This window comes from Thunnus albacares, chromosome 15, assembly GCF_914725855.1.
Source record: "Thunnus albacares chromosome 15, fThuAlb1.1, whole genome shotgun sequence".
Taxonomy (NCBI): domain Eukaryota; kingdom Metazoa; phylum Chordata; class Actinopteri; order Scombriformes; family Scombridae; genus Thunnus; species Thunnus albacares.
Genome location: NC_058120.1, coordinates 29,324,086 through 29,335,558, shown reverse-complemented (window position 1 = coordinate 29,335,558; position 11,473 = coordinate 29,324,086). Strand labels below are relative to the sequence as shown.

General features: G+C 38.8%; 1 protein-coding gene across 2 annotated transcripts; it reads right to left on the bottom strand.

Annotated features, from left to right (window-relative positions):
• Window positions 1–1,181: 1,181 nt before the first annotated feature.
• On the bottom strand, window positions 1,182–4,178 carry LOC122998893 (cytolytic toxin-beta-like). Of its 2 annotated transcripts, none has more exons than XM_044375963.1 (3): window positions 4,032–4,178; window positions 1,997–2,054; window positions 1,182–1,796 (listed from the first exon to the last, which is right to left on the bottom strand). In XM_044375963.1, exons 2-3 carry the CDS (start codon window positions 2,052–2,054, stop codon window positions 1,225–1,227), a joined length of 630 nt encoding a protein of 209 aa, XP_044231898.1. In that variant the 5' UTR covers window positions 4,032–4,178; the 3' UTR covers window positions 1,182–1,224. The 2 variants fall into 2 exon arrangements, with proteins under 2 accessions (XP_044231898.1, XP_044231897.1); XM_044375962.1 differs by lacking the exon at window positions 4,032–4,178 and adding an exon at window positions 2,227–2,439.
• Between the last annotated feature and the right edge of the window lie 7,295 nt (window positions 4,179–11,473).

Below are 11,473 nucleotides of genomic sequence, written 5' to 3'. Positions count from 1 at the left end.
ACAACTTTCTCCGTCTATTCAAAGAACAGAGCAAAAGCACAATACCCTCCTCAGTTTACTGATATACACTAACAGTTACCCATCAAAGGTTAAAAAAGCCCTTTAACCAACACAAACATTAATTAACAGATCTTTAAGTTTCAACAAATGACAGCAGCCTGAATAGTGACAGAAGACGTTGTGTTGTCTCAATAATTTTAAATTATGAGCTCAAAGTATGAACTCACTGACTGAGATTTTCACCAAAACAAATCAATTTTCCAATAATATTCATCCCATTAACTAGATATGCCAATTATGCCACCGATGTTTTTGAGGAAATTAGAAAGGGAACAACCACTTTTATTATTGATTGTCCAGTTTCTTTGCTGCTTTAGCACTGACAAAGGATAATGATGACACATCAGTAACATTAGTTACGTTCATCTTTGCGGCATCTCCTGAAAGCGCCTTTCTTATTTTCTCTCTCTCCCTCTCTGCTCCACTCTTCCTCTTTTTTCCACCATCCATCTTGCTGCTCAGTCATTTAGCCTCTAAATACACCTGCTGCCAAACTAAATGTGTAACTGCCAACAACTCTCTCTCTCTCTCTCTCTCTCTCTCTCTCTACCTCCACCGCCTGACTGTCACAGCGGGCAGGGCGGTGTTGAGTTCAGGGTCAAAAAAAAAAAAAAAAAAAAAGCAGCCAACACGTTCTGCTGTACCCAGAAGTGACAGACACAAATTCAATTTGTGGAACCATGGAGAAATCGATTAATATTATTATTATTAACATTATTATTATTAATAAAAAACATTAGACAACAAGTGTTTCCAGAAAAGGTGATTTATTTGAACACATGCATTCAGATTCTTTTCAGCATCAATAAAAAGCATCATTTCAATTTGAGTAACAGTTTAAAGTTAATACACATCACTTTAACCTGAAAACAAGCATGAAAGATCATTTAGTGACAACATAGAACTGACACAGATATGACAACTGTAAATTTCACCTAATACGTAGAATTGAGGCAAATCACCAGAAATGAAAATATTCGGTTCTTAAGTTTGTATTTCACTATGCAGGCCAAAGACACACAGAGCTACTTTGTATGTAGATTCAGGGTCAAAAACTACATTTTAACTTGTCTCAGCATCATTTTCTGCAACACACACAATTTAGTCTTAACACTCAAGACTTAGGATATGATTTCCTCTTTTTCATTACAGTGACCCTCAACATTAAGCACAGTTGTAATGCTCTTTGGGGCAAAGGGTCATCTTTGTGTCATTAACTATCCAAAACCCTGGAAAAAGAGCCTCTGTGAATTTTTCCTCAGATCGTGGTGCCTCATACAGGAGGGTCATGTCCTCCAGATCAGGGGTGACACTGAAGTACTGCAGGATGCCTGCCTCGGTGTCTAGGTACACTCCTACTCTGTTATTGAAGGAGCAGATGGGGGTAGTAATCTTATCGTTGCGGACATTATCATGCATGAACTCACGCACCACAATGTCCTCTAAACTCCAGGAGTAAGTGTTACGGCCAAGTCTACACTCATCACCGTCAGTATCCCTCGGGATTATTTCATAGGAGACTGCTATTCCAACCCCCTGAGGTCCCTCCCATTTTATCTCCCAGTAGTTCCTCCCAGTCAGACCCTGTTCACACAACAGCTCGGGGAAATGAAGGAATCTTTTGGGGTTCCCGTCTTTGTTTTGGGGAACATCGACCCGCTCCACTCCTTTTTTGTCTAAAGACACCTTGAGTTTGGAGTTAGCTGTGTCAGGGTCCAGAGTCAGATCCACCCAATCTGATGGGAGGAGAAAAACACAACGGGCAGATCAATCACACCAATCGTATAAAAGTTAATGTACAGTTCAATTACGCTCCATAAATGCAATTCGTTCCATTGTTTGTCTCAGATGCACTTAACCAGGTGATGAAACATATCTTAGTGTTTGTGTGTGTGTGTGTGTGTGTGTGTGTGTGTGTGTGTTAGAGGTGACTTACATTGTAGGAAGGTGTCTCTGTTGAAGGAGGGGATGGAACAGTCCTTTTCTCCTGCCATCTGTAGAATGAAATAGTGAGAAAAAGTGAGTGACATATACATCATAATCTATTCAATGTCCAGAGACACAGACCTGCTGTAGATCCTCTCTCTATCTTAACGTATCAATATTGTGATCATCTCTTTGCTGCCATGCATGACTGCAATATATAGTGACTTCCCCCTTTCTTACCTTTGCATTAACAGCCATTTTGCTCATCTTTCAACAGAGAAAATGTTGGTTTGTTCTTCAGCAAAACAACTTGAAGCTCTCACTTCAAATGTCTGTGATGCAGTGGATTCAGATCAAGGTTGACTCAAATATATACAGTAGGTGTTTCCTGTCCAACTGCTGAACTGAATTTCTTCATACTGTCACTGAGTCATGTTTACGTTATATGTCCTCAGGTGTTGTTTGATGGTTTCTACTGAAAAAGGGATCGGTACATTTTCTGAACCTCTCCCAGATTTCCACACCTGTCTGTTTTGATTGATCACCAGCAGCTGTTGAAGCTGTCAGATGACATATATGTTTTCTATTGTAATTGATATTTTTGGACAATTTTACTGAATAATAGCCCAGAAACGTGACCACTCAAACACTGGCCTTTTGTCAAACTAAGCAGTGAGCCAACAGCAGCATTATAGGCTTATATTTATACTTATATACGTATATTTATACTTATCCAAAAATATCAATTACAATAGAAAACATATATGTCATTTTTAAGCTTCAATATTTTACATTTCGTTGCTTAATTTGTTCTTAAGCTGCTGAGGCCTGGTTGGGCCCCGTCCCCTTACTTGTAGCAGGAGCATCGTTGGGTTTACGGTGCATGGGGGCTCTAATACACCAGTAAATATGAGGGCTTTCCCTTCTTGTCTATGACCCGCGAGGAGTGTACAAAAATATGCATGTACAGGTATGAAACCAAACCATCCTTAGCTCTCAAATGAGGTTCAGGAAATGTACTGATCCCTTCTTCAGTGTACCCCCCTCCCCCAAAAAACAACACCTGGTGAATGTGGGTACGTGAGAGATGTGAATGAGGAAATATAACCTAAACATGACTCAGTGACAGTATGAAGAAATTCAGTTCAGCAGTTGGACAGGAAACACCTACTGTATATATTTGAGTCAACTTTGATCCTTGCATTAAAAATCCTTATATTTCCTCATTCACATCTCTCACGTACCCACATTCATCAGGTGTTGTTTTTTGGGGGAGGGGGTTCCACTGAATAAGGGATTGGTACATTTCCTGAACCTCTCTCAGATTTCTCAGATTTCCACACCTGTCTGTTTTGTCTTCACTTGGGTTAATGAAAAGTTGCACAATGTATTCTCATATGAACAGTATATTTCCTTGAGTTGCCTAATACCAACTCTGGGTCATTTAGCTGCTGAACTTCATGAAAGTCAGCTGCAGAAATGATGGTAATGAAATGTGACAGATGTAGTATGAGTATCTGTCCAAAAATATCAATGACAATAGAAAACAAACATGTCATTTGAGAGTTAAGGATGGTTTGGTTTCACTCCGGGTAGGTTGCACTTCTGGAATATGGTGACACTGGAGGATGCTTTGATGACCTGGTAAAATTATGGCAATAAGTTCACAAACATAATGATCATTGTAGCTGGTCAGAGAGTGTGTTGTGTGTTTTGTTTGACAATACTAAGCCATAAATTGTACACAAAGTATTGTGGGTAACTGAGTTTTATGACAAACTACAGGTATGTATCTGCATTAACATACAGTATGTTTCAATACAGCTGGTGACAGCCAGGATGAATTCAGTTTCATTACATCTCCTTTATAACCACCTCCTGACTAAATAATCATTTGTAAAATGAAATAAAATACCATAAATGTTTGTTTTTCATGAAAATTATACATAATATAATTCAGTATATATTTTTGTGTTAGTGGACCATGAACCTCAACCTGCATTTGTAACTGAAGAGCAATTTACAGAAAAAGTGTTGAGTTGTACCTCGGTAGATAAACTCAGTCCTGCATCTATACAGCTGACATGAAGTCTTGCTGATAACCTTTCAAGCAAATATTCAATACAAGGCAGCAGCAGGTCCTGCAGTCAGAAATGATGAGAGAGCTGAGAGCTTCTATCTTTCTCCATGTGACTGGGGAAGAAAACAGAAGAGAAGAAAAAACTTTATCAATTCTGAAGGAAATTCTTATACCAGAGTTTGTATAGTTATTTTTTTGTTTACTGTCTTCTGTGTAGTGGCTGGTCCTTAAAACTAATTGCACTTATTTGAGTAAATATTGCTCAAATATAGCACATCCTAAAGACAAGGATATTGATATTGCACATCGTCGACACATGAGAAAAAAGATGAAACTGACATTTAAATCTGCTTTCAGCTTGATGAGACAAATTTGACCAAGTCAGAACATCATGTTTGAGGAGTTTAAATGCTTTACTTCTGATCAGAAACAGGCAATTAATGGATCACACCATCAACTGTATGCATTTTGAACATGTGTCATGTCAAGAACGCAGTTAGCATGAGACATCACCGATCCTGCATATGTCTGACCCTGCAAGGGAAAAACCTGCCCACCAAAACCTCCACAGCCATGAAGGCTGCAACAGTTACACACTCAAAGCTGTGAACAGTGACTTCAGTGCAAGGAGGACATTGTCTTTTTACCTTGCCTGTTCTGCAGAAAGCTGCAAATGACCAAACTGTTCCTGGCTTCCCTTCATTGAGCCTTTCAGGCTCAAAAATTGTAAAATGCCTTTCAGATGGATGCAACACTCTTGAAATAGCTAAACTATTGAGGCGTAACCACCGGACAATCAAACGTTTTGTTGCATATAGTTGACAGGGTTGCAAAAACACATGGAGAAGAAAAGGCGCAAAGTAACTGTAAAAAACTTGAGTAGAATTAAATGTGAAGATACCAGGAACTCATTATTCACCAGTGCCACCATATTCCAGTAGTGCAACCTACCCGGAGTGTCCAGAGGCACAAAGTGTGAAGTGCTCAGAGACATGGCCAACAAGGTAGAGAAGGCTGAAACACGACCACTACTGAATAAGATTCACAAGTTGAAGTGTCAAGATTGAGGCAAGAAATACCTGAAGACAGATTTTTCAAAGGTCTTATGGACAGATGAAATGAGAGACTCTTGATGGACCAGACAGAGGGGCCTGGGGCTGGATCACTAATGGACATGGAGGGGTACTGGTATGGGCTGCTATCATTACGGATGAGTTAGTTGGACCTTTTCGGATTGAAGATGGACTGAAAATCAACGTATCAACAGAGTACTATTGTCACTCTGTGAAATTTAGATTACACAACTGTTTTTTACTCCCTTTGCCGTTAGACCAGCAGTCGGCTTGGCAACATGGTGACTGACAGCTCACCTCCAGATTTATTAGTGCAAGCAGGGACACAAACATGGCCCCAAGTTTATTCAGTTTATATCAGTTTCTACAAAATCTACACAAACTGATTCATTTTGTTCTGATATGTGTAGCTAGCTTTGAATTACAGACAGTCTGTGTTTCTTATTTGTCTGAGCAACTTATTTGAAATGTGTTGCAGCGTGTTTAACTAAGACTGTTATTCTGTAGATCTTTGGAAAAAACGCAAGGATCAAAGTTGACTCAAATATATACAGTAGGTGTTTCCTGTCCAACTGCTGAACTGAATTTCTTCATACTGTCACTGAGTCATGTTTAGGTTATATGTCCTCAGGTGTTGTTTGATGGTTTCTACTGAAAAAGGGATCGGTACATTTTCTGAACCTCTCCCAGATTTCCACACCTGTCTGTTTTGATTGATCACCAGCAGCTGTTGAAGCTTTCAGATGACATATATGTTTTCTATTGTAATTGATATTTTTGGATAATTTTACTGAATAATAGCCTAGAAACGTGACCACTCAAACATTGGCCTTTTGTCAAATTAAGCAGTGAGCCAACAGCAGCATTATAGGCTTATATTTACATTTACGGATATATATTTTATAAGGAAAACATTTTTTATAGAAAACATATGTCATTTTTAAGCTTCAATATTTTGCATTTCGTTGCTTAATTAGGGCCTGAGCACCGAAGGTGTATTTCCTGTGTTTGTTTGTTTCTTTCTTTCTTTTTATTCCGCCACTTCAGACCTAAATTTGACCCCCTAAACATGATCAAAAACTCACCAAATTTGGCACGCACATCGGGTCTGGTGAAATATTTGATAAAATATAAAAATGAATCCTCAAAGCACCAAAATGTGCTCTCTAGCGCCACCTATGTAACAAAATGGCCGCCACGGCCTGTAGGAATGTCATAGAAAGATCAAACCAAAACCAACTTATTCATCTCATCAAGACCTACAAATCATATACTGACACCCCTGACCTAAATCCAACAGGAAGTCTGCAATTAGCCTTTCAAAATAAGACTTTTTCTCAATTTTGGCTCCCGAACAAACGCTATCTCCTCCAAGGGCGTTAATGTTATCAGCTTTAATACATGACTTATGACACTGTGCTGAAAAAACGTTGTTAAAACTTTGTATAAAGTTTGGTGTTATTATCATTTATTTTACAATAATTATAGGTCTTATATGTATAATTCAGTAGTGGGAATGACCTATGAGAGGAAGGGAAAAAATGGAGTGAGGGTGACAGTTTATTGATAAAGTGCTGCAGAAAAATAAAATCTAAACTACAGTTTGTAGCTCTGTACTGCAGTTTTTCCTTTACTAGGGCCCGAGCACCTAGCAGTTCGCTCACACTCTCCATTCAAATATATGAGTATTTTTCTGTGTCCAGCTGCAGTTACTTGTTGTCTCTACACACCTGACAGTACACATGTCAATCAAACTATGGCCAGGTCATGTGGATTAAAAGTCTTTACTTTTCTAAAAATAGACTTGATGAAAATTAGAAAATTAATTTGTTTTACACACAAACTCGTCAAAGGTTTTCAATTTATTTATTGAAATTAAAGTGAATGGGCCCAAAACTTGCATCATTTTGATGACACAGGTGTGAGCAAGGCAGCCATGTCTCACTCTGCAGAAAATTCTCATCCTCACACTGTTGAGATTTGATGTTTCGCCATGACAGAGGTAGTTCCTATAACTTTATTGTAAATGCTCCAGTCTGCACCAAACTTTACATGTTTGATAAGAGTCCCGGCCTTATCAAACATGCCTGACGTGCGTGAAGGTGTGAGGGCCCGTTCAACGCTGCTTGCAGCTTTAATTTGTTCTTAATCTGCTGAGGCCTGGTTGGGCCCCGTCCCCTTAGTTGTACTAGGGGCATCGTTGGGTTTACGGTGCATGGGGGCTCTAATACACCAGTAAATATGAGGGCTTTCCCTTCTTGTCTATGACCCGCAAGGAACGCTGTAGTCAAAATAAAAATATGCATGTACAGGTATGAAACCAAACCATCCTTTGCTTTCAAATGACATGTTTGTTTTCTATTGTCATTGATATTTTTGGACAGGTACTCTCTGATTCCCGACTAAATGAATAAATATATCTGTCACATTTCATTACCATCATTTCTGCAGCTGACTTTCATGAAGTTCAGCAGCTAACTGACCCAGAGTTGGTATTAGGCAACTCAAGGAAATATACTGTTCATATGAGAATACATTGTGCAACTTTTAATTAATCCAAGTGAAGACAAAACAGACAGGTGTGGAAATCTGAGAAATCTGAGAGAGGTTCAGGAAATGTACCGATCCCTTCTTCAGTGGAACCCCCTCCCCCAAAAAACAACACCTGATGAATGTGGGTGTGTGAGAGATGTGAATGAGGAAATATAACCTAAACATGACTCAGTGACAGTATGAAGAAATTCAGTCCAGCAGTTGGACAGGAAACACCTACTGTATATATTTGAGTCAACCTTGATCTGAATCCACTGCATCACAGACATTTGAAGTGAGAGCTTCAAGTTGTTTTGCTGAAGAACAAACCAACATTTTCTCTGTTGAAAGATGAGCAAAATGGCTGTTAATGCAAAGGTAAGAAAGGGGGAAGTCACTATATATTGCAGTCATGCATGGCAGCATAGAGATGATCACGATATTGATACGTTAAGTTGACTTTCATGGGACGATTTGTAACCAAATGAGGTTGGAAGATATTTCAATGTATTTTTTCAGCTAAATATGACATTTGTAACTGTGAGACTAGATGAGCAGATAGAGAGAGGATCTACAGCAGGTCTGTGTCTCTGGACATTGAATAGATTATGATGTATGTCTCATGTTGCTGTGTGTGACAGTGTGTGTAATGAAGTGTGGAAGCACTTTGGTTTGTTTTATTCAGGACTTGACCTCACAAATCATTCACTTTTTCATTCTACAGGTGGCAGCAGAAAAGAAAGACAGGTCCACCCCTTCCTATAACAGAGAGTGGTACCTACAATGTAAGTCACCTCAACACACACACACACACACACACACACACACACACACACAAAATACAGACAACGGGAGAGAATTCCAATAGCTTTGAACTAAAAATGTAGAAAACAAGGTAAAACTGATAAGCTGAACGCCCGACTTAATTGCTATGGTGTATATTATTATTACTTTATATAAACTGCATCTGACATTTGTTCATCCCTGCTTTCATTGACATTTTTATTCATTTTTATTGTACTTTTTTGTGATGCAGTATTTCCTTTACTGTTTTATTGTCATTGTGTCTACTATGGTTGTTATCATTCCTTGTTACAATCCGAATCTTCCCTTGTGGGACAATAAAATGAACAATGGAAAGATTGTGCGAGGAACTAAATTAAATATTGTTTTTACCAATTATGAAGTGAATCTGAGACAAATATTAAATTATAGATGTCATGTATGGAACGTGATAAACTGTACATTAACTTCTATAAGAGTGGTGTGATTGATCTGCTCGTTGTGCTTCTCTCCTCCCATCAGATTGGGTAGATCTGACTCTGGACCCTGACACAGCTTACTCCAAACTCAAGCTGTCTGAGAAGAACAAAAAAGTGGAGCTGACCGATGTTACCCAAACCCATGATGAGAGCCCCAAAAGATTCCGCTATGTACCCCAGGTGCTGTGTAAAGAGGGTCTGACTACTGGGAGGAGCTACTGGGAGATAGACTGGGTTGGGGCTAAGGGGGCTGGAATTGCAGTCTCCTATGACACAATCCGCAGGGACACTGCTGGTGATGAGTGTAGATTTGGATGCAACCCTCAATCCTGGAGGTTTCAGGATGGTGTGCAACGTGATTTCTTGTACAATGATTGGAAGACCCCCATCTCCTCCTACAACAACATAATAGGAGTGTACCTAGATGTTGAGGCAGGTACCCTGCAGTACTACGGCGTCACCCCTGATAGGGAGGAGATGGTCCTCCTGTATGAGGCACCACAATTTAATGCCAAAGATGTTCCTCTTTATCCAGGGTTTTGGTTGTGTGAAGGGACCAAGCTGACGATCTGCCCTAAACAGCAGTGCAAGAAGTCCCAGAGGACCTGAGACTTCTTGGAGGAAAGTTTAGGGAATTGTGGCATTAAGGTGGAATTACAGAAAGTATTTGGACAAATGAAAACATATTTTTGCACTGTTACATAAAAAACAATGTACACAGATGTATAACTTTAAATTACTTCTTTTTCTGAATAAAACCGTAAATTTAAGAACCTAAACAAATTGTACCGCTCATAACTTAATTCTACTGATCATCATATTCAACATTTTTTTGTGATTTAAGGTTTTTGTATCTGTTTCAGCTCTATGGATTCAAAATGTCTTTTCCTGTTTTACTGTTACAGCTTCAAGGCGTTCATGTCTTAAACTGTACCACTCTTTACCAATACAATCTCATTTCACATTAGCATTGCTGTCTTGTGGGTCTGTGGGAATTGAAAGCTATATGTTTTCACTTTTTGTATCCATTAAAGTCACTCCTGAAAATAGAACTGTAGTTTGTATTGCTGTAAATGTTTGTATGACAGAAAATGAATGTTAGTGTTCACATAAAACACAAGAGTGATGAGAGCAGTTTGCAGTCTCCACCTTCAAGTCCTTGATCTGTATAATATATATAATATATATATATATATACTGTATAATATATATAATATACTTGATCTGGTACTATCAAAAAGGTTAACCATTGACAATGTTTCCATGTCTCATATCCCTGTCTCTGATCACTACTGTGTGTCTTATCTGTAACTACAACCACAAAAGATTTCACGGTGCAAAAGCGGTTCTTAGATGATGCTGCAGAAAATGAGTTTGCTGAGCTTGTAAGTACTTTTGATCCATATAGTGTGAACTGCTCACCTGACAAAAATGATTGCTGCCCATAACCAAAAGATCAAAAATTCCCTAAATAAGGTGGCACCACTCAAGGTCAAAAGGAAGCCTTGTGTAAAGACATCATCATGGATAGACAGCACTATCAGCAAGCTGAGGAGGTCTTGTAGAGCAGTGGAAAGGAGATGGAGAAATTCCTCATCCCTACCTGTAATAACATTGTACGCACTATGAGAAGGGCTTCTTTTTCCAAGATCATCTCAGAAAACAACAGAAATCCCAGAATACTGTTATCTACCATCAATAGATTGTTGAACCCTGCCCCTGCCTCTGATCTTCTTACCCAAGCCTCCTGGTGACCTCTGCAGGCAACCTTGTGAACAGCAGGCAACAATGAGAACATTTTCTAACATCTCAAACTCAGAAGTTTGAAGGATTGTAGCTACAAGTAAATCTTCCAGCTGTTGCCTTGACCCAGTTCCATCTGCACTCATTAAGAAGGTCTTCAATAGTATTTCAAACACAGTCATGAATGTCATTAATACATCCCTTGATCCTGATCATTTCAGAACTGCTGTTGTGAAACCTCTACTGAAGAAACCTAACTTAGATTGTGGAGTTCTAAGCAATTACTGACCCATATCAAACCTCCCCTTTCTAAGCAAGATACTAGAAAAAGTTGTCTTCAACCAACTAAACAATTTTTGTAAATGAGAACAATGTCCCGGAGAAATTTCAATCTGGTTTCAGAGCCAATCACAGCACAGAAACTGCTCTCAAGTTAGTGATCTGAGAATTAGCACTGATGCTAATAAAGTATCTGCTCTGTTCTTCCTGATTTAAGTGTAGCATTTGATACACGAAATCCGAAAGGTTTTATGTCTGTTTCTCCAGCCTGCCCCCAACATGTGATGCAATAAGACATCTGGGAAAGAATCATAGCTGCATAAATATCTTGGCTGCGTCCAAAGAGAGACAGTTTCTAACATGTCTCAAATTTGCTAGGTTGTATTTTATGGTTTTAACTGTTTTTTAAACATGTTTCTTAAAGTTTAAATGTACAGCACATCATATCTTTTAATGTACTAATATAATACAATTAACAACTTTCTCCATCTATTCAAAGAACAGAGCAAAAGCACAAT